General features: G+C 35.0%; 1 protein-coding gene across 1 annotated transcript in view; it reads right to left on the bottom strand.

The window, feature by feature from the left end:
• Nucleotides 1-788: 788 nt before the first annotated feature.
• The window catches only part of l(1)G0004 (RNA-binding protein pno1), a 148,385-nt gene continuing 125,437 nt past the window's right edge, over nucleotides 789-23,736 (bottom strand). The window contains exons 7-8 of the mRNA XM_090390999.1: nucleotides 17,791-17,861; nucleotides 789-891 (exon numbers count right to left, since the gene is read on the bottom strand). Of these exons, the coding sequence (XP_090247125.1) occupies nucleotides 824-891; nucleotides 17,791-17,861 (139 nt within the window). The 3' untranslated portion in view covers nucleotides 789-823. The remainder of the gene's footprint in view (nucleotides 892-17,790; nucleotides 17,862-23,736) is intronic.

Here is a 23,736-nt window from a genome sequence, read left to right as displayed (position 1 = left end):
CTTGAACATCACAGAAATTTCAAATACAATTAGTGGGCTGGTTGATATAAACCAAGCTGAAGTAGAACTTGAGATAACAAACATTCAGAATAGTTTACATTTAAAATCAATAAACAGTGAAGTCATTTGGAAGTATGCACATGAAAAATTCCCAATATTAACTGATATTGTGCAAAAAATTCTGTCGTGTTTCGGATCGACATACTTGTCAGAATCTGTTTTTTCAAATATGACCATCATAAAAAATCAATTAAGAAACCAAATTACAAATGATCATTTGGATGATTGTCTGCGATTGGCCACTTCTTCATATCAACTTGACTATGAAAATATTGTGAGGTCCAAACAATGCCAAATTTCATATTAACTTTTTTTTTTTTTTTTTAATCAACCAGCATTTCCTGTAACTTGTGAGTTTGTAATCAATCTGTTGTATTTTCTAACTTTGGTTTTCCAAAATAGAGAAATACATATTTCATTCCAATATATTTGTTTGTTTGTTTTTGTTGTATTAAAATAATTAAAAGTAATAAATAAATTTTTAAATACACAAATCAAGTTTTTAGTTTGTGTATTTTTTTAGTTGTTTATTTGTGTATAATCAGATATCAGGTTGGGGGAACGTGATCTATATAAGAGAGTAGATTACCAAATAACTTATATATAAGAGAGTAGATCGCCGAATAGCTTTTTATAGAAAAGTAGCTCGCGCAGTAAAAAAAGGTTGAACACCACTGGGATAGGGACGTGTGTATGTATGCACACGCATGAATGTTCATATGCAATACTCACTAAAGCAAACATTTAATTTTATTACAAGATGCTACAGTCTTTCTGATACTCGACTTGCAATTTGTTTCAGATTTCCATAAACTTTAGATGGTGGACTACCTGCAAATAAAATTATACGTATGCACTTAAGATTTTTATAGCAAAAAAAAAAAAAAAAAAAAAAACCTCAAAATGTCATTAAGTGTCCCCCCCCCCCAGAAACATGATAATTTAAAGCACATTCATCAATACAATAACCAAAAGTAATAATGGAAAAGGTATTTTTTAAATGAATTCAAATGTTAACTTAGTTTCATTAAATTATTCTCTACAAAATACATACTGTTAATCAAGCACACTATTTTCTGTAAACTATAACTCAGACACCCAAAATATCCTCATAACACCAGGATTAATTCTACATGGATAATACAAAAAACTAATGAAAGTATCATGATTTCTCAACATAAAAACCATGATGGCATAAAAACACTGCACAGTTAAACAAAAAATTCTCCAAGCCACATTGTTGGATAGCTATTAGACACCATAAAGAAATGGAAATGTATGATTTTTCTAGTATGTCCACATGCTATTTCTGTAACATAAGAATTATGGAAAATATGTGAAAATCATAAATTCAATGCACATTGCAATAGTACTGCTATAATAAAAATAAGTGACATTATAGCAATTGAACAGCAATTTTTATCTTAAGTACTTTAAATATCACCATTAGTTTTAAATTTTTTTCACTGTTTACTACAACAGATGCAGCTACTGCTTTATTAAACAAAAATTACCCCAATACACTTTTTTTTTTTTATATCCCATACAAGAGAGAGAGATGTTAAAGAATGAATTTGTACATCTGATTTGAAGAGCTATGCACGTGGGAAGTGGGGAGACTGTTCTATAGTGCACTATTAAAAGGAATGAAAGAAGAGGAAGTAAAATATTTTCTGTGAGTTTGGATGGCAGCTACACACTTCTATATTTTTCAATATATTTTGCAGTAAATGGGGAAATTACTGATGCTGGTCAGATGAACAGTTACAACATTAAATATTTACAAACAATACAGGTAGCGGAAACTAAATGCATACATGGAGTGAAATGGAAAGAGCGAGAGATCGTTAATCAACCTAAATGCCTTTTTTTTTTTGTATGGAAGCTGCTAATGGCACTTCCCATATGTGAGAGCAGTATTTGTGATTTGTGCGTATAGCACTAATAGCAGTTCAGAGGTAAAGCAGCACCATGAGTGAAAGAAAAATCTCAATTTTCTGAATGCAAAAAAAAAAAGCAACAGTCATAATGTGTTTATGCTAAAAGACGCTTGTTAGAGTAATCTCAAAAACAGAAATTTCACCTTCCCTTGAGAGTTGGCTGTGTCAGAAGTGCAAAACTGAAAATTTTTTACAAGAGCGTGCTAAGAAGTCAAGGACTCATCTAGGAAGGCCGCATGTCACCCACTCAATGCCATACCTTTGCTTGAAATTGTTCAAGCTATCTGCACTCACAACCTCCAAAGACAAGCTCTTACCCCTTTCTTGATCGCATTCATTCTCATCTTCGATGGATACCCTCTCATCATTGCCCCACCCTCCATAAAACAAAAAATGTCATCTACTGGTATCCTGCATGATTCTTTCAGAAGTTTGCAGGTCTCTATAATATCACTCCTCTTTCTACTGTTTACTAGCATCTGCAGTTCTCAATCTCTCTTCATAATAATCTACCTTCCAATGTCCAAGTTGTCTTTAACATTCTTTTTTGCACTCTCTCCACTGTATCTACAACACTTTGGAAACAATAGACTAGATCTGTACACAGTAGTTCAGGCGAGGTCGTTAAAAAACCCTGTAAAGAAATGACTTTCTATTCTTGCAGTCAATGTTTATTTCAGCATTGCAATTATCTCTGAGTTGTATTCATCAACCGTTATATGGCACTAAACTTCAACTTCCTGTCTAATAGAACTATGATCTCTAGCTTGGACAGTCTTCTAGCATAATCCTGCCCGTGATGTCTATTGCACCAAAGCGTGTAACTTTATATTTACTACAACTGAACCGACGGTCATTTTCACATACCCACACTCAACTTATTCAAAACATTATGCAAAATGCTGCATGTGCCAAGTCTTTGAATCAGTGAATAGCCATATGTATCCTGTGAAATCCTTCTCAATGTCATCAATGTAAAAACTAAATAACACTGAACCAAAGGATGTGCCACTTATCACAATCAATCTTACAGACTCAGATCACTTATATACCACTTTTTGGTATGCCAGTCAGTCATCCATTTATCCAAACTAGTAAGTAGTTTATACTGCAATGCCATATCTTCCAACTTCTGCAACAACCTTTGGTGCTGAATTCTGTCAAAAGTTTAACAAAGTCCAGAAATATCATGGTGCATCCATTTCCACATTATTATAAAATGTTAGCAAGTTACTCAAACATGACCTTCCGTTAGAAGTTCAAGCATAAATTCCCTGTTGATTAATTTCTGTATGTCATCTCTTACCAACTTTTCAAAATCTTTACCACCATTCCATATATTGACAGACACGTTCTTTGCATCAGCATTGTACAATAGTACTGTCAGTCATACATTCTTTCCATTCCTGTGGAATTCCCTGTTCTGAGACTCAAATTATACAGCTAGTTCAGTTGAACACTCTTTTTAGCATATGCGCTCATCGGTCCCTATTGCTGAATTTATATTCAGTTTATGCAACTCTAGTATACCCAACCTCTCTCATACACCTGAGATTCTTTCTTCCAGTGTAGAAGTACCACTGAGCTCTGTGTTACGTACAGCAGGTTGAGAGTTTTTTTAACAAAATGGCCACTCATTAGTTAACAATCTCATCTTCAACTGCTACTTGCCTACTATGTAAATTATACTTGCCAAGAAATATTCTTTTTTAATCCTTTATCCAAGTGTAAGCCAAGTTTTCATGTAAAGTAACTTCACAACTAGGCTACTTGTATATAGAACACTATGATTTCACATCAACAACTACCTTAGCATCCCATAATTCAAAGCACACATCCTTTCAGACATGCATAACACTAAGCATTAAGAGAGCACTACAATGACTAGTTTTGACCTTCACTGAGGTATCATCAGTGAGAGCAACACCCAAGTTGAATTAATGCATGTAATATATTTACCATATATGAGTAATAAGTAGCAAAAAGTGTTTCATCTTATTATTAAAACACTCTAGATCAGTCGTAATTGCAGGAAGTTTTTTCACTTCGTTATGAAGTAAATTATACTTGGGATCTGGTTCACACTGACTGAGATCATACTTTATTGATATCTCCTCAATAAGGTATGACCTCAATCAGTCATGATGCTAAGCATTAAGGAAGCATCACTAGCTCAGTCTGGATAGTGAAGCTCCCATAATGTTTGGTATTATGCACGTTCAAAAGGAAGTGTACTCTGTATTATGAGATATTAAGGAAAATGATGTGAAGTCATCAGCCTCTAAATATAAGTGGCCTAGTCATGAAGATACTTCGCATGCAAAATCTGCTTGAGTAAAGGATTAAACAAAAAATAATTTCTTGGCAAGTATAATTTACTCACATACCATCCACAATGACAAGTGTCACATTCATATTCTTCTAGCTGGAACCTTATAATTTTCATAACATATAATCCTCAGACCCCGTACATCTACTCCTGAGACACGGCCATGTGTGTTGAGCTTATTGACCTCCAATGAGGTGTTATTATAGGGTACCATATCAGCAACCTGTCCATGCATGTGATTGCAGAAAAATTGTTACACCCGTGGTCAACTGTTCAAGATGTTATTAGTAAATGGAAATGTGAGGAACCGTGAGTGCCATCATTCCTCTGCACAATCATCACCAAGGAATTGGAGTCAACAAGGGTAAGTGTGTGAACGAAGACCATTCGTAAGGAACTGCACAAGTTAAATTTCCATGGCTAAGCTGCTGCATACAAGCCATTAATAACTCATATGAATGCGAGTAAGTAACTCGTTTGGTGCAAAGAACATTGTTGATGGACCCTAGACCAGTTGAAATGACTGGTATGGGGTGACGAAATCACACTACACTGTTTTTAAATCTGATGGTCATTGCTGGGTGTGGCACACCAGGTGAACAGTATCTGCAAGCACGTGCCATCCCAACTGTTAAATTTTGTGGTGGCAGTGTCATTTTCTGGGATGTTTCTCGTGATATGGACTCGGACTGTTGGTGGTTGTGAGTGGAAACATGAATGCCACGAAGTACTGGGACATTCTAGACAACACCACACCGCCTACACTTTACCCATTTTAAAGAGACAGTTCATTCTTGTTTAATTACGACAATGCACTGTGCCATAAAGCACATTTCATTTTGACATGGTTTGAGAATATGGGTATACAGAATTTGGAGTGTCCAGCTCAAAACCCCAACCTCAATCCTACAGAGACCCTCTGGGATGAACTTGAATGTTGAAATCAAGTTAGAATGCACGTCAAACTTCTGTTACTGCCATATTCCATTTATGTAGGAGATAGTCACATCTACCCTAATTCTGTTAACAGTAAAAGGATGAAGTCAGGCTGGCAACTGGCTTCATCCCTTCTGAAAGACCCAGAGGTCTTTCAGAAGAGAGGCACTTGCTGGCAAGTTCACAGCCAATTGTTGGTTCCACATGTCAGTTGAAGGTGCTGGACCAGAGAAGGAGGCTCTGGTGATGTTCCAAAATGGATAACTTGACTTCAGCTGGGTTCTAGGGGGATTTATATGGGTTGAGTGGAGAGGCCATAGGGAGTTATTTGTAATTTTCTCCAGTTCTTTTAGTGAAGCCTGCCTTCTTTGTATATTTGGTGGGGCTATGTTGGAAAGCACTGGTAGCCATGGCAGAGGGGTAGATTTCAGTCTGCTAATCATGTGCATGGTTATACTCAGTTGGGAGTTAATGTGTGAACACTTCTTTCCCAATCTGGTGTGCATTAGTCTGCAGCAGAGTAAACAAGGGGCAGACCTAATATCCCAAGAACCCCAGCTCTGCAATCCTAGCTAGTTCCACTTAGTCTTGAGATCACGTTTCTTGTTTTTATTTTGTTTTTTACTTTACGAATATGATTTTTGTAGGTCAGACTTCCATCCAGGTTCACTCCCAGATATTGCAGATGAGGATCATTCTTGACTGGACTGCCACAGAAAATTAGGTTAAGTTGGTGGTTTGCCTCTTGTTGTTAAGATGGAAAGGTGTGGACACTGTTCTGGTGGGGTTTGGCTTTAGGTGCGACTGCTTGAAATATTTCTCAAAAATATCCAAATCTCTGTTCAAAGCAACTTCCAGGGAATTGAAAGAAAACTATTGGTAGAGTATCGCCATGTCATCTGCATACATGCATTTGCTTGATCTTGTTGAGGGAATATCCGATATACAGATGTTAAAAAAAGTTGGAGCCAAAACAGAGCCCTGGGGCAAGCCATTCAGAAAGAATCGGGGGTCTGTTTTCCTTCCTTTAATATGGACCTGGATTTTTCTGTTGGTGACCATGGATTCTAAGAAGTGCAAGGTTGTTTTGCATTTTATGATGAAACAGCTTTGAGAGCAAGCCTCTGATCCAGACTGTATCATAGGCCAATTTCAGGTCAATGAAGACAGCTCCAGATTTTAATTTTTTTTTGGAGCCAGCCTCAATTTGAGTTTTTTAAAGCCAAGATTTGATCACAGTAGCTTCTGTCAGGCGTAATGATCACTTGCTCTATAGGGAGAGCTGTCTTGATGAGTGGGGAAATCCTTTTTACTATGATCCTTTCCATGGGCTTGTAGATTAAGCATAGGAGGGAAACTGGGTAAAGCTATGCAATGGAGCTGGGGTCTTTCCCTGACTTGAGAACTGCAATTATTTTAGATTCCTGTCAGAGGGCTGGTAGTTCTCCAGTAGAGAACTAAGTCACCTAATCAGACAGTTTTACTTAATGTTATTTATTCTATCTGGTTATTGCAAGATTCAGGTGGTATTCATAGAATTAGGATATATTTATACTGTGATGCATAAAAAGTAGGTCAGGAGTAATGTGCCTAAATTTGGGAGCTTACATCATGTTTTTGAGTGAACAAGTTCTATTATTGTGGATTTTAGGCCAAGTGGAATGTTCAAGATTCATGATATTACATTCCTGATCTACCAATTCTTCTCTATCCATTTATATCTGTATAGTATTTTGGCAGTCTGCTATTGTTCATTCAATTTAGATGTTCTATCCCTCTTTTGTTTATGTTTACTTATATATAATAGTTAATCGGTTTTATATTCAGAGATTGTAAAATTTCATATATTTCAAAGTCCCACATTTTATAGTCCATGTTTCACTTCCACATATTAAATATGATTTACATAGAACATAATATAATCTGATTCTGATATGTTATTGCACCAGGAATGGCTTAAATATATTATTATGCCATTTATTTTAACAAAATTTCATATTTTAATGTCTATGTCTTTTTCATCTTCATATGATAAATCCCGTCCTAGGTATATGAAAGTATTTACTTGTACTAATATTTTATTACCTTTCACTATTTTATTTCTTATTGGGTTTTCTCATTTGAAAATAAAAATAATGGGTTTCACATTACTGTTCTGAAATTTCCTTTAATGATTTTACTGATCACTGTAAATCATCTTCTGATGTAGCTAATACAATTTGATCATCTTTGTGTGTGTGTATCAGGGGTTCCTAGACTTCACCTGATTCCTAAGAGTAAACACAATATACAAATACTTCATGAAGAAGACACTTTTCGACACGTAAACATTGCATCACATTTGTGTTAACAGCTCTTATTATGTCAACCAATCTGGTCAAATGTTGTCATTTTTAAGAGTTGCTGTTTTTGTTTTCTGAGTTTCATCTGTTTTTGCATACGTGAAGTGTGAACTGACATGGTAGGCAAGTTCTTAATATATAAATTTTCGATAATTATAACTTTTCTTTTGCCCATATTTACAATGGGAAACTGTATTGTAGTCGAAGGAGGTAAGCCTAGTCCTCCTCTTCCAAATTTTACACCTTTGAGTAATTCAATTATACCAACCAAATATAATATTTTACTCTAATTATTATTTTCTAATATACAGTATTTTAAAACAAACAGCCTCCCAATCTGTGCAGATTTAGTTACAATTAATTGATAAATTAAAGTATTCAAAGTTATTCTACAATTGCATTAAACCAATTAAGATGAGCACTGATGCTATACACTCTCAAAACTTTTATACATCAATAAAAATGCAATCATACAGTCAAACTGACAAATTTTATAGTGCAGGTTGCATAAGCCACGACAGCACACTCAACCGAAATGGGCTTTGCCGCCACTGGTGTATATATATATGGTGGTGATATATATAGTAGTGGTGATAGGGCACAACCCTAGTGCACTCCTATTGATATGACTTTCCATTCTGATATTTGTTCTAATTCGAGTGCTATTTCCTGTACACATTTCTTGAATAGACTTTAAGAGCTGGTTTGGCATATATATTTACAATGACTAAAAGTTCAAACAATAATTGTTTGAACTTTTAGTCATTTAGAACAAAGACTTTTTCGTAATAGCCATGTTTCTTTTTGAAATTTGCTTCTCTTTTCAGTTATCAATTTTATAGTAAAACTTGAGTCTATACAAGATCTGCCTTTTAAGAATCCATTGTGTTCTAGAAGTTAGCAATGTTTAGCTTATCTTTTAATATTCTTGCATTTAGTAGGAATTTTTTGTACATTTTTGTACACTTCCATATTTATGTCTTCTCCCATTGTTTTTCTATTATTCATTTTATTTTTTTAGTTCTGACATTGTAATATTTTCTGTTAGATCATTTTCTGTTTTATAAAATTTTACTTCTTTATTATCATCAGTCCAGAGACTTTGAAAATAGGTTAACTATTTTTATGTCTACTAATTGCATTCTTGCTTTTTCTTTATTTTATTTATTTCTCTGTTCATTTATTTTATTATTTTTAGTAATGACTTAGACATATCCTTTTTCCATTTTAGACGATATATTATTACTGAAGCTTTTTCATAAAGTTCCTCTATTTACTACTTACTTTCCCTCTCTTTTATCTTGTGGTGTCGAGGGTTTACTATTCACTTAACTGCAATCGTACACAAGAATAAAGTTGTTAGCCCAATGCCTCCTGGTGTATCCTATGTCTGTACAAGCGTTGAGTTCCCATGGACAGTTTGCCTGCTTGTGAGATGAAAAATCCCAGATAAACTGGGGAGGAAAACCCTGCAGTCCATTCCCAAGACCGCTACTTAGCTATGTCTAAGAAAGATCCTAAGCTCCTCAAGTTGGCGATGGGAATCAAACCCAGGACACTCCATTCCCAGGCATATGGTTGTGAAGCGCATAGCCACTCGGTTAACCACATGGATTTACTAATCAATATAAAATAGCACACTTATTGTGTTTAGGAGCAATCCTAAGTTTTCAACTGGCTTAAACATGTAATTTTAATTATTAAACTTATTATGAAAACTGCATTAAATCTACAATCATCATCATCCAATTCCTGATATATATACCCTCAAATAGTGTACAGGATATGATAGTACTGCACAAAGAATTACATCATTACTAACTTCTTATCTGCAATTTTCCTCCAAATCAGTCTGTTACCTGTCAAGACTCCAACATTATTAGATCTCAGATGAAAAGCCAAACGGCTATTTTTTTTTTTTTCTGGCGAGGTTGATAAGTTAAGGGGGATAAAAATCCCTTATTGTTTTTCAGCCAGTAAGCGAAACTAAGATCGAAAACTACGATCTGAGCGTTTCATGCCGACGAACTGTCAGCGGATCCAAGCATAAGTGGCCACTTGGTAGTGCCACACCAAGGCAACTCGTTGCAAAGGTGGAGCAAGCTCCCTCACTATTCTTGATATTTTCTCATAATGTAAAAACACACAGCTCCTAGGAGATGTAGTACTGTTTTACATTATGAGGAGAGGTCACTACCCAGACCGGTTTCAACATTTTTTGAGGTCTCATCAGTGAGTAGCTAGACCTAGAATATCAGAGTTTAAGTGAAAAGAACTTACATACTTTTGCTATACGATTGCCAGAAAGGTGTCACTGTATTATCTTATAACATATACTGGCTGAAAAACAATAAGGGATTTTTATCCCCCTAAACTTAAATTATTAGATCTCATATTTTTATCTTCTAAGGCACTTTTTACTGTATCAATCCACCTATATCTTGGTCTTCCTCTGGATCTTTTTCCTGCCAACCTGGCAGAGAACACTTGTTTTGCTAACCTTTCCTCCCCATTCTATTTAAGTGACCATACCATCTGAGATTAGCTCTGCTAATGCATTCCTGGATGCTGACAATGTCAAATTCTTTCCTAATATCCTCGTTTTTAATATGATATTGGCATTGATGCCATCTTTTAATGACCCTAATCTTTCTCAGGGATCTCATATCTGCAGCCTCTAGTCTTTGATCAAGTGTTTTACTTCTGAACCAACTCTCAGATCCATAAGTTAAAATTGGCTTAAATGCTATCTTGTATACAGCTAATTTAGTGTTTTGACTGGTTTCTCTCTTATTATTATTAGACACCTCCAGGGAGTCCAAAGACTCATTGAGGGAGGGCATGTGCTCTACAACTCCTGTCTCTGCCACTCAATCCACCAACTAACTGCAACTACACCAATGCCACCTACCTTCGGCCACCACCACTGGTATTTCCAAAGACAATCACAAACATCCATGTCCATGGTGGAATTCAAACCTGCAGCATTTTGGATGCAGAACGGATACGCTAACCACTCAGCCAGCCAGGCTGGCATTTATTCCATATTTCATATAAATTTACTCAATTGACTTCCTACCATATCAGCTTTGTTGATTCTGTTGTCTATTTCCATATTTAACTTACCATCTTCACTAAAATCGTGCCTAAGTAGCTGAAATGTTTCACTTGTTCTATAGGTTCTCCTTCCACAATGCAGTTGATATTTTCAGTAACCACGCTACCGGCAAGGACGTATATATACGTCCACATTTCCATGGATGCAAAGTGCATATTAAAATTGTAATACCATTGATATTACATTGAAATTTATGATGGATACAAAGCTTTTGAGGGTGTGTATTTGATCTTTAATGGGCGGTAAGGTGGTTAATGCTGACCTTCATACCATATCTATTACAACAGTTATTCAATTTAGTCAGGGAATCTTGCAAACTTGTAGCAGATTTATTTAGAAGTATAACATCATCTGCATAAAACAAAGAGCTGAGATTAACATCTCCAATTTTGATAACAAGTTTAATACAACTTTTCTTCATAATGTGATCCATATAGATAATGAATAACAGAGGGGATAATATACATCATTGTCTGACACCAGATTTAACATTAAACCACCTTCCTGTACTTCCTTCAATTTAGAATTGAAGGAAGTACAGGAAGGTGGTTTATAATTCTGACTTATAATTCAAATAAAGACTAAGTATCGCTTGATATAATGACTAATTGACACCATATAACTGTAGCGTTTCAAATAGCTGCTCTCTTGGAACCTTGTCATATGCCTTTTCCAGATCTACAAAACTTAAATGGAGATCTTTGTTATTAACACATACTATTTGGATTACAAGACCATAGATTTTAATACACACATATATACAAAAAATGTCTACTAGTTTTGCTAGCTGTAACTGACTAGCTTTGTCAAGACGAGAAGGTAAAAAACTACTAGTAAATGCAAAAAAAACAAAGGAATGCAGTAACAGTTAGACAAAATTGAAAGGCTCGAATGACATGATACTCATGAAGCGTGAAGAGTCAGTCATTATTACAAAGTCACATTACATAATTTTTGGCGTAATGTAGTTCTGCTAAACTTAATGAGTTAATCAGATTTTTCCACATGTCCTTTAATAAGGTGTTATATCCTGTTCGTAGGACTACTGCAGCTTCTTTAAACATTCAACAACTGTAATCCTCTTCTATATATGGCATGGAGCTGTTATCCCAATCTATTGCATGGATGTGCCAAATCTGAGGTGTCTGTTCTGTTGTGATTGACATCTCCTACATGTTCTTTCTTTCTGATTTCTAGACTTCTTGAAGTTTGGCCTATGTAGGATAGTCCACACATGCAAATATACCATAAACACCTGCATTTTTGAAGAAAGCTACGTTGTCTTTAAGGGATTGTAAAAAAGGTCTAGTGGTACTCGTCGGTTTAAAAACAACTCTGATGTTATAAGGCTTCATAATTCTAGCTATTTTTGTGGAGACTGAGCCAACATAGGATAAGACGATGGATGAAACATACTGAGTTGCTATACGTTGTTGTTGGAGGTTACTGTAGAGAATTTTATTGATTATGTTTTGAGGATAACCATTCTGTAATAGAGATTTAGATATAAGGGAAACTTCTGTACGTACATCTTATTCTTCTTCTGTGACTATATTTCGGACTCTGTTTCTTAGCATATGTATAATGCATTTCTGTGTATGGTGATGATTAGAAGAATAATGGAGATACCGTCCAGTATCTGGGTTTTTCTATATATCATAAGTTTGATATGTTCATTCTCTTTTCTTTTAACTAGTACATCTAAAAAGGGTAGTTGACGATTGTTTTCCAATTCTAGTGTAAATTTGATTTTATGATGGAAAGAGTTAATTTTTTGGAGTAACTCATGTAAGCTGTCTACTTTGTCCTTCCAGATAATGAACACATCATTGACATATCTCCATCATACTGGTTTTGGGTTTATTTTAGCTAGAATATAATTTTCCAATTTCTCCATGAACGAGTCTGCACATGGCTAAGCCTTCTAATTGTTGATAAACTATATTGTTAACTATGAAGAAATTCGACTTGAGACAGTGATGAAATAGTTGTGAGATAGATATCACTTGGAAAAAGATCTTTTATAATCTCTATGACTTCTTCAATTGGTATGTTAGTAAACAAAGAGGTAACATCAAGACTCGCCAAAATGTCTGTGTTGGATAAATTGACGTTTTTAAGTTTCTCAACAAAGTGTTGAGAATTTTTTATATAAGAATCCGATTTTCTGATTTGTTCTTTTAATAGGTTTGCAAGATGTTTGGCTAGTAGATATGTTGGGGAGAATCTGCCATCTACTATCAGGCAGAGTAGAACATCATCTTTGTGTACTTTGGGTGCACCATAAAGGCAAGGTATTATAGGATGTAAAGATTTTAGTTTTCTTTTTAACTCCTGAGGCCATCCATCCATATGGCGAATCATAGATCAAACTTCAAGAAGCCTAGAAATCAGAAAGAAGGAACATGTAGGAGATGTCAATCACAACAGAACAGACACTTCAGGTTTGGCACATCGTTTCTCAACTTCAATCCATGCAATAGATTGGGATAACAGCTCCAAGCCATATATAGAAGAGGATTACAGTTGTGGAATGTTTAAAGAAGCTGCAGTAGTCCTAAGAAAAGGATGTAACCTTAATCATAACCAATGAGTTATATTAAAGGACAAATGGAAAAATCTGATTAACTTTCGTCCCTCTGTCCAGGGCTTCTGAACTATGCAGTGCAGCCACTGTAAGACTTTTATACCTCCACACTTAAACATTTCTGGTCGAATATCATCTACTCCTGCTGCCTTTCCACATTTCAGGCTTTTGATGACTTTTCTACTTCAAAGTATGGATATGTATTCCTGACTGCGTGCCTGGTCAGTGTTTTTTACCACTGTGCTGTCATCACTGCTCGTTTCATTTAGCAATTTTTCAAAGTAACTACTCCATACTTCAAGGATATCTTTTTTTCTCCCGTTTTCATGTCACCTTTATCGTCTCTAATTCCTTTTACAGCACTCTTTCATCCATTTCTGAGCTTCTTTAACAACCTCCAGAATATCTTGCCACCTTCTTGATATTTACCAAAGATATTTAAAATGGGCAGACTTTGGTTCTTACCAAAGTCTGCCCATGACTTTTGTTTAGCTAGTGTTACACAGTGTTTAGTTTTCTTACATTTGTCTCTGTATTCTCTAAGAGCACAAGCTGACTTATTTGCCAGGAACTTTTGATATGCTTTCTTCTTTTCCTTCATTGCCTCTTTAACTTCCTGTGTCCACCATGGAGTTCTGATTTTTCTATTCTTGCAGACACCAGATGCCTCTCTGGCTGAATCAATCAGGGTTTTCTTCAAGGTTTGCCACTAAATCTCCAAGATTTGGTTCCTGTTCTCAAACTATTTCATTTTTTCTTCAATAATCTTTGTGTATTTTAGTCTACAGTTCACATCTGAGAGCTGCTCAACTTTTATTCACTTTAAAACTTTCAGTTTTATCCTGCTCAAGACCAAATGGTGATCACTTCCAATTTCAAATCCTCTGTACACTCTGGTGTCCTGCACCAGGGAGAAAACATTCATTATCAATAATAACATAGTCAATGACACTTTTCTTATTCTTTGCCTCTTCTCTCCATGTGAATTTGTGCACCTTTTAATGTTGGAACGTTGTGTTAGTAATAACCAGTCCATGTCCTGAACAGAAATGCAACAGGTATTTGCCATTATTATTATTAGCTTTGCTCTTTTCTCCAAATTTTCCCAATATATTTTTGTATATCTGACAATCATAGTACTGATCTTGATAGTATTCTGCTATATAAATCCCCAACAAGGACCAACCTTTTTTGTTGTGTCAGTTGCTTGCTCTAAAGCCTCAAAAAATTCCTCCACTTCTACCTTAGTAGAAACTTCTGTGGGACCATAGGCACAAATATGTCTCATTGTCCAGTTTCCCCATTCTTATATTTGCCCAACTACTCTACCTGAGACTGCCTGCCATGCAAGAAGATTAGCCTCGTATTTAGTGTTGAATGCTGTAGCTACTCCTTTTTCTTGATTGTCATTGCCTGAATATAACATTTTGTATTTATGTCGATCTGGTACTTATCCAATTCCTCAGCTGGCTCAATTTCTTTGCCATTCAGGCTTCTTATGTTGATAGTAGCGATATTGAACTCTGGTGATGTTGAGTTGGGGTGGGTTTTAGGATTTGTTCCAGTAGCTGACTTTTCACTGTTTGGTCTGGTTTCCTTGGGAAAACAACAGGGGTCTTGTTTACCGGGCAACACCCCACAGCATGAGATTCTGCCATGTTGTACCGTCATTTTTTATTTTGGTTTAAGCCAATAAGAATACAATTTGGTTGGCTAAATCCCAAATTGCCAGCCCATCCTCGTTCGTTCAGTATCCAGGTAGATACCTAACAGGCTGCACCACAAGAAGGTGGGGATTGGACATTAAGTTAGAGGCCCCCTGATCGGGTCTCCACATTCCTTTAAAGGCTATGTGGAGGTCTTCTCTCAGTTATATAACTTTGACCCTTAAGCACCCCTTAAATCAACAATAGATAATGTATTTTGAAAAATATGCCTTGAAATTATATTTAAGGTAAAAAGGCAATATTTCATACTTCTATCTTCACAAACTTGATATTTAACGGAAACCATATATATACCCCCTGTTCAAAAAGAAACCAAACTTTTTGAAAATAGAAGAAACTAGTGATGCCACCTGTTGTATCTTTTTGTTGTCGAAAGCGGCAACCTTCATTAGTGTTGTGTCAACTGTTTATGACATTTGTTTCATTAGAAGCAGAGTTATACTGTCAAAAGTTACAGAGTGTTTTGACGAATGATCTGTCGTCACGATATTCATGCCATGTGCGACGAATTCTCACCATCAATCGCTTCAAAACTTCATTATGTGGTTGTCAAGATTTCAGAGAAGCTGGTAAGAACTTACATACAAAAATGTGCTTACAGGAAAGATATATTATGCAAAGAATATATAAACCTAAGGAACATGGGTTTACTAAAGGGAAATCATGTAAGAACAATTTACTCATAATTTATAATAATAATATGGCAGAGATGGATAAAAATAATGGATATACTATGTAAGGTTACCAAAGTTTTAGATAGACAACAGGGACAGAACAGTGCTTGATCTCAGCTCAACTGCTATTTTCAATGCTATGAGATACAGATAATTTTGTTTTGAAAATGGTTTTGCAACACCCATATACCAGGTATCAGAACATCGTATATGGAGGTTGTGAATCTATCAGATTTAAGGTGACCAGTGGTATATCTCAGGAATCAGTTCTTGAACCCTAGTTGCTTAATTTATATGTTAATGATAAGAAACCGCTACAAGTCTGCAAGATTCCCTGACTAAATTGAAGAAATGTTGTGATAGATATGGTATGGTATGGTCAGCAATAACAAGACAAAGATAATGAAAATAGGCAGAAATGAAAATATTAGCTGCGCTGTGAATGGAGAACCTATAGAACAAGTATAACATTTCAGCTACTTAGGCATGATTTTTAGTAAGGATGGTAAATTAAATATGGAAATAGACAAAAGAATCAACAAAGCTGGTATGGTAGGAAGTCAACTGAAGAAATTTATATGGAATAAGAGAGAAATTAATCAAAACACTAAATTAACTATATACAAGACAGTGTTCAAACCAATTTTAACTTACGGATCTGAGAGCTGGGTCAGAAGTCAAACACTAGAGACTGCAGATATGAGAGTCCTGAGAAAGATTAGGGGCGTGAACAGATGACATCAATGGCAATATCATATTAAAAAAGAGGATATTAGGAAAGAACTTGACATTGTCAGCATCCAGGAATGCGTTAGCAGAGCTAATCTCAGGTGATATGGTCACTTAAATAGAATGGGTAAAGAAAGATTAGCCAAACAAGTGTTCTCTGCAAGGTTGGCAGGAAAAAGACCCAGAGGAAGACCAAGATATAGGTGGATTGATAGGGTAAAAGTGCCTTAGAAGATAGATATATAAATATAAGATCTGACAATGTTGTAGCTTTGCCAGTAACAGATTGATTTGGCAGAAAATTGTAGGTAGGAAGTTAGTAATGATGTAAATTTTTCATGTAGTACTATCATATCCTGTACACCCCTTGAGGGTAAATGTCAGGAATTTGATGATGATAAGAAACCCTGACAAGAAATGTGCAGTTTGCTGATGATGCAAAGATAGACAGGGCAATCAGGGATGCTATTGATATTCTGCATGTACAGAATGTTTTGGATAGACTGTAATGGTGGGCAAATGATAATAACTATTAATCCAATGTCAGTAAGCATGAAACTCTTACTTTGGTATGATGAGATTTCTAATGTTATATCATATTGGTGGGATTATGATTGGAGAAACTGATGAGGCTAGGGATCTTGAAGTTATGAAATTATCTTGAACTTCAAATTCCTATCCACAATAAGAATTTGAATTTCAGAAATCGCATAGCAAAAATTGCAAATACAGCTCAAAGGGTAATAATTCCTATGCTGAAATAAATATTGATATACCTATATATCAATTTTTCCTTAGCACCCTTTCCACAGCTTCTTCATTCTCTTGGAATGAAGAAGCTGTGGAAAGGGTACAAAGAAGAGCTAAAAAGATGATACTGACATTATGAAATGTGGATTATAAGGTAGAACTGAAAGTATGTAGACTGCAGACAGGAGTAAAGAGAGGTGGTGTGTGAGACCTATAAACTTCTAAAAGATGATGGAATTTTTTGTTATATAACAATTTGAAAAAAAAAAAAAAAAAAATTAACCACAGAAAACTGTGGTTAATTTTTACTACAGTCAACTTCATAGCCACTAAACATAAAAGCTAAACTTTATGGTAATGGAGTACCTTCATAGCTACTTTTTTTTTAAATTCAAATTACCATAATCTATAACATTCAATTTTGGACCCATATTAATATGAATTTTTCTTTTTTTTTACTAAAGATCTCTGCCTGACTACTCACTGTGTACATAGATGCAATTTCACAAATAGCATCATTCAGATTTTTCTGAAATCAAATTTTAAAAGAAATGTAAAATTTATAATTTTAAAAGGATTCAGACAATAGGAAACATACCGAGAATAAGACTGCAAATAGCTGTACGCGCAGCTCTGATATTCTGGTAAGACCCCATAAGATGGATTTTACTAGAGCAAAAATAAATAAACAAATAAATAAAATACAGTAAATTTAATAAAATTTTCAAATAATTTGTTGCTTAATTCTAGAAAAAGAAGGCGCAAATTCTCAATACACACAAATTTGAATTGAGAAATTGAATAATAAATAAAAATATAAAAAAAATACAGTAAATGTAATAACATTTTCAAATAACTTGTTGCTTAATTCTAGATAAAGAAGACCCAAATTTTCAATACACACACAAAAATTGACTATAAGCAATCAATTAAGGTGGCTGATTCTCCTGCATGTTACTTAAATCAATTACTTAGTGTTGATCAATATTTCTTTTAATTTTTGCCAACCCACGTGTGCATGAAAAACATAATGTGCACCTTCCAGTCTCAGACTCAATGTATGTAGTAGCCTGTGCTCACAACAGCAAACATCACAAGCTCTTTGCTAAAATTGATGACATGATCTTGTACAGTGTATGATAATTATTTCTAACAAAACAACTTAAATGCTTATGCCTTTAGCTACTTAAATACTGCACACACATGCAGTTTATAAACAAATTATGTCAGGTTCTAGAACAGGAAATGTTATGTTTTTAATTTGATTAAATCTACATAGATACAAAAATACAGTTTATAAACAAATTATGTCAGGTTCTAGAACAGGAAATGTTATGTTTTTAATTTGATTAAATCTACATAGATACAAAAATCTACCACTGTTTGCTTGAGTTCAAGTGACTGTACTGTCTAGACAGTAGACGCTAAACAAATATTCCTTTGCAACTTCTTGATGTCTGTGTCAGTTTGCCTACACAGCACAGCTAAGTAATTAGAGTGTATTAAGTTAGAATGAATTAGAGTCATATTGGAGTAACAGAGGAATTATGGTAAATGAGAAAGAACTAAATCACCTATGATTCGCTGATGACATTGTTCTTTTAGGAAACTCTCAGAAGAACTTCAACAAATGATCAGTGAATTGAATGCAAAGTGTAAACAGAAAGGATTAAATATAAACACAAAGACAAAACAAAAATAATGTATAATAAATACATCACCAAAAAAGCTGATACAAATGGAACACCAGGAAATGGATATAGTAACTTCCTGTTTACATAGGACAAAAGATCACAGTAGAGGGAGACTGTGAAGAAGAAATTATAGGCAGAATTCAACTTGGTTTGGAGAATTTGGAGCGTTTGGAAAATACTGTGAAGTACTCAAAGGAAACATCCCAATCTGCTTTAATATAAGAATATTTTGCAGTTGTGTACTTCTGGTAATGATATATGGAAGTGAAATGTGGACTTTGATAAAAAAAATTGACCAACAAGGCACAAAGATCATTATTCGGTATTACATTCTAGATAGAAAATGATCAGGGAACAGACCAGTGTGAGAGACATTATACCTGGGCAGGTCATATTGCAAGATATAACACTCGAAAATGGGCAAAGTTGATATCTGAATGTTATCCCAGAAATGGAAGAGTTAAATAAAGACCAAAGAAATAGTAAGAGGATGAAATTAAAGAGATGGCTGGAATCCAATGGCATCTAAAAGCTCAAGATAAAAATGAATGGAGAACTTTGAGGGAAGCCTTTTATCCAGCAATGGACAGAAAATGGCAGATGATGAATATTGGAGTGGAGACATTGGGACAATTATTGAAAGTTTTCCCACTTGGTTATACTATAAATTAAAGACGCCAAGAAGTTATATTCTTGGCTTAATCCTTTATTCGGGTGTAAGCAAACAAAGTTTAAACGTGAAGTCACTTCACGACTGGGCTACAAAAGTATATAGAGACTAATGACTAAGGCAATTGATGTGAAGTCATTAGCCTCTATATACAGGCAGCCCAGTGGTGAAGTGACTTCACGTGTAAACTTTGCTTACACTCGAATAATGGATTAAGCCAAGAATATAATTTCATGGCATCTTTAATTTATAGTATAACCAAGAGAAAACACTTAACATCTATTTCTAATCCAAAGTATTTTAGTGATAAGGTGTGACATCTTTTGGTTACTTGCATATGGAAATATGACTTCTGCATTACTTCAACCTTGGTATCATCTTCTGGGTCTGGTTCCCACTGATGACACCTCTTGTCTATTGAAGAATGCAGCTGAAGGGCTATCTGCTAAGTGCTGTTGTATTCTTATCTTAAACTTTCTTTCTTCTACTTGTTTCTTCCTTTCCAGTTCTATGTTTATGTTAATGTTTCTAATAATGTTGTTACATTCTATACCATTGCATTGGTTTGTTACAAACCTGCTTCTCTCTTTATACAGGTCTTACTTTTTCCAAATAGGATAGGTGGTTAAAATTCAAACAAGCAGTAAAGCAGAAATATGATGGAATGGGGAAAGGAACAGGCTTTCCTCAAAAGGAAAAAGTTGAAAGACCTGTATAAAGAGAGAAGCTGGTTTGTAACAAACCAACATAATGGTATAGAATGTAGCAACATCATTAGAAACATTAACATAGAGATAGAACTGGAAAGGCAGAATCAAGTAGAAGAAAGAAATTTTAAGATAAGAATACAACAGTACTTAGCAGATAGTCCTTCAGCTGCATTCTTCAATAGACAATTTACAAAATTTCGCAAAGAAAGGACTATCACTGAAATCTGTGTTGATTGAGAAGACATGTCCACCACTAAAGACATCCTTGACTCCTTTCAAAAACACTACAAAAATCTGTTTGAAGACAATAGTATTGTTGGAAATTATAACTCTTGAAACATTAATGGCTTTCCTGTCCATATCCAGGATGGGCTTGACAGTCCCCCATTACAGCATCGAAGTTACCCAGCCTATAAAGAATGTCAGATAAGGACTTTATTGCAATAATAAAGTTCTATCCCCAGGACCTGATGGTCTAGGGATAGAACTTTATTGCAAGGCTTGGGATTTTATTCTTCCCATTCTAGTTACACTATGTAATTCCTTTCTCTCATCAAGACACATACCAAGTGAATTTGTAGCAAGCCTACTGTCCTCATTCCTAAAATTAATCGAGATCACACTTTAATCAGGAGTTGGAGACCTATTTATCTATCTAATGCTGACTACAAGATATTTTTCTGCATTATCAATAACAGGCTCAAAGTGGGAATGAAATATATAATTAAAAGGTGTATGGAGTACCAAGCCGAGCAGTAGAATTTAATCTATTTCTGCTATGCAATCTAATCCACTTAGTTAACACGAAAAAGTAGTCGATGGCAGTGCTATCAGTAGACCTTTCTCAAGCATTCGATAAAGTCCAACATCCCTTTCTATTCCACATCCTTCAGCAATTGATGTAGGTAAAAAACTGCTATCTGTTATCAAAGGAGCCTATCATAGTTAATGGGTTCCTGTCAGACCCACTAAAAATTCAAAAAGGAGTAAAGCAAGGTTGCCCTCTCAGTCCACTGCTCTTTGCATTGGTTCTTGAACCTTTCTTACAACAAGTCAACAATACACATGCTGTGCGAGGAATAACAGTTCCTTCAACTAAAAAAAAAATAAGGTATTAGCATATGCCGATGATATAGTCAGAACTTTGAAGGATAATGATTCCATACATATATTTTTTGGTATTTTGGAAAAATTCAGCAAAAGCAGCGGATTAATTATTAATGCAGACAAGACAAAATTAAAAGTTTATGGAAAGTGGGATCTTGGAGGCATTCCTTTTGGACTAACCCCAAAGAGAGAACCTCTCCTTATACATCCCTTCTCCACTTACCCAATATTACCAGTCCAAGAATGTATATACAAGAACTTGGAAATGTTAGAAGACTGGAAAATAGGGCCACTCTCCTTTTCTTCTAAAGCCATAGTACTCAAAACCATTATCTTTCCTGCTCAGTTGTACATGATAAATATTACACACATCATAGAAGCTGAAGAAAAGAAATTATATACTAAACCTCTGCAATTTTTTTTGTCCAGCCAATACCAAAAAGTTAAAAAGGAATTTCTTCAACTATCAACAAAGCATGGAGGATTTGGACTTCCAGTCTTAAAAGTCTGCTATTGAAGCAATACAGCTTCAAAAATCCATAAAATATTGCAAACTAATCACACACGTGCAGACCTTCTCCTGTATTGACTAGGCTTTCATCTTCCCCTGTTTGGAGTTAATGATTATAAAGGTCCAAATGCTGGGATTGTTACTGAATACTACAACACTCTGTGCTTAATTCTAAGACTGCTAAAACACTCTGGAATTGACATTCTTTCCATTAAAAAAAGTCAAATTTGGTATAAAGAAATAATGGGACGAGAACTTTGATTTTTATAATTAAGAATTAAAATACCATTTATGGAAGATTAGAAAAAAACATTGAACTTATTTATTTTTGTACTGTGGATATTTTATTGTTCAGTAAGACTTTTTTTTGTATTTAGAAAGAATTCTAGGAGATATCAAATTTATCACTAGATGGCGTAGAATAATATTGCATAACATTCACCTCTGGTGAATATTATGCAATATTCACCAGAGGGAGATAAAATTCCGTCTAATCTTGCTATGAGAGGTTTTTTAAATAGTTCCATCCTCTTAATTCAATATAGTCTTATAGTCAACAGTCAATTGCAGGGATGACTGGAGAGCAATCCCAGGCAGAGAAGGCCAACTCAAGGCGGTTAACCCAGATGGGACTAGCCACCTGGGTATCAGTCATCTTTGCACTTAAGTTTCAATTGGTTTTTTGCTTGTTCATCTATATGAGATTGGTGAAAAAGGAAAACTGATAGCCATTGGCTATATGATGATATAAAAGAGCTAAGGCCTTTTCTCTATCTCTCTCTCATGCTATTTATCTGTCTTTTTTTTTTCTCTCCTCAGGCTCTCTTGCATCCCTATACAAACTACTCTAGGCCTATCATGAGCAATCTTTTACTTTTTCACCTCAATAAAGGTCAAAATCGGTCTAGGTAGTGGCCCTTCCATAATGCATAGCATTATACATGACTGTAAGGATATGTGCATTGCATTATGATATTGTAAGGCAAATAATGTGAAGTCATATGCCTCTATATACAAGTAGTCCAATCGTGAAGTGACTTTACTCTTGGATAAAGGATTAAACCAAGAATATAACTTCTTGGCATCTTTATTTTATTGGGACAATTACTAAATAAAATGGTGACATGTATGACTTATTATTATTAATATTATTATTACATGACACCTCCAAGGAGTCCAAATACTCATCGACGGAAGTCACTTACTCTACAGATCTCTGTCTCCACCACTCAATCCACCAGCTAGTGAACCATATCATTTACACCAATGTCATCTACTGCCCATCACCACTAATATTTTCACAGACAATCACAAACATCCATACCCACAGCCGGAGAGCGGATACGCTAACCACTCGACCAACCAAGGCCAGCAACAGAATCATCAAAAACACTGGTACACATATACTAATATCATAATTTTTTTTTCTTCTATTACCAAATGCTGTATCTATGGTATCAGAACTTGGTTGGGACTGGGACTTTATTCAAGTAGTTTGTTTTATACAGCTGTCTGAAAAGCAAAAGTGTTGTCTGTATTCCTTGAAATGGATAAAATTGAGTATTGTGCAGTTATGAAATTCTTTGTAAAAGAATGTTTAACGCAAAAATAAATTCATTCAAGTTAATGGGCACTCTTCTCCTTTGTTTTCAACAATTAAGAAATGGGCTGCCGAGCCGTTAAAGATGATCCACTTGAAGGATATCCAAAAAGTGTACCACCACCAGAAATCATTGATCAAGTGCACGATATGGTATTGGATGACCGAGTCAGTGCACGAAATTGCTGAGACTATAGGCATTCCAAAAGAACATGTAGGATTAAGAAGAAAAGCCAAACAGCTATTTTTTTC

This window comes from Typopeltis vanoorti, chromosome 4 (assembly GCF_054136105.1).
Source record: "Typopeltis vanoorti isolate ZY-2024b chromosome 4, IOZ_Tvanoo_1.0, whole genome shotgun sequence".
NCBI lineage: Eukaryota > Metazoa > Arthropoda > Arachnida > Uropygi > Thelyphonidae > Typopeltis > Typopeltis vanoorti.
The sequence above is the reverse complement of the archived record's forward strand: the minus strand, read 5'-3'. Positions and strand labels throughout refer to the sequence as shown.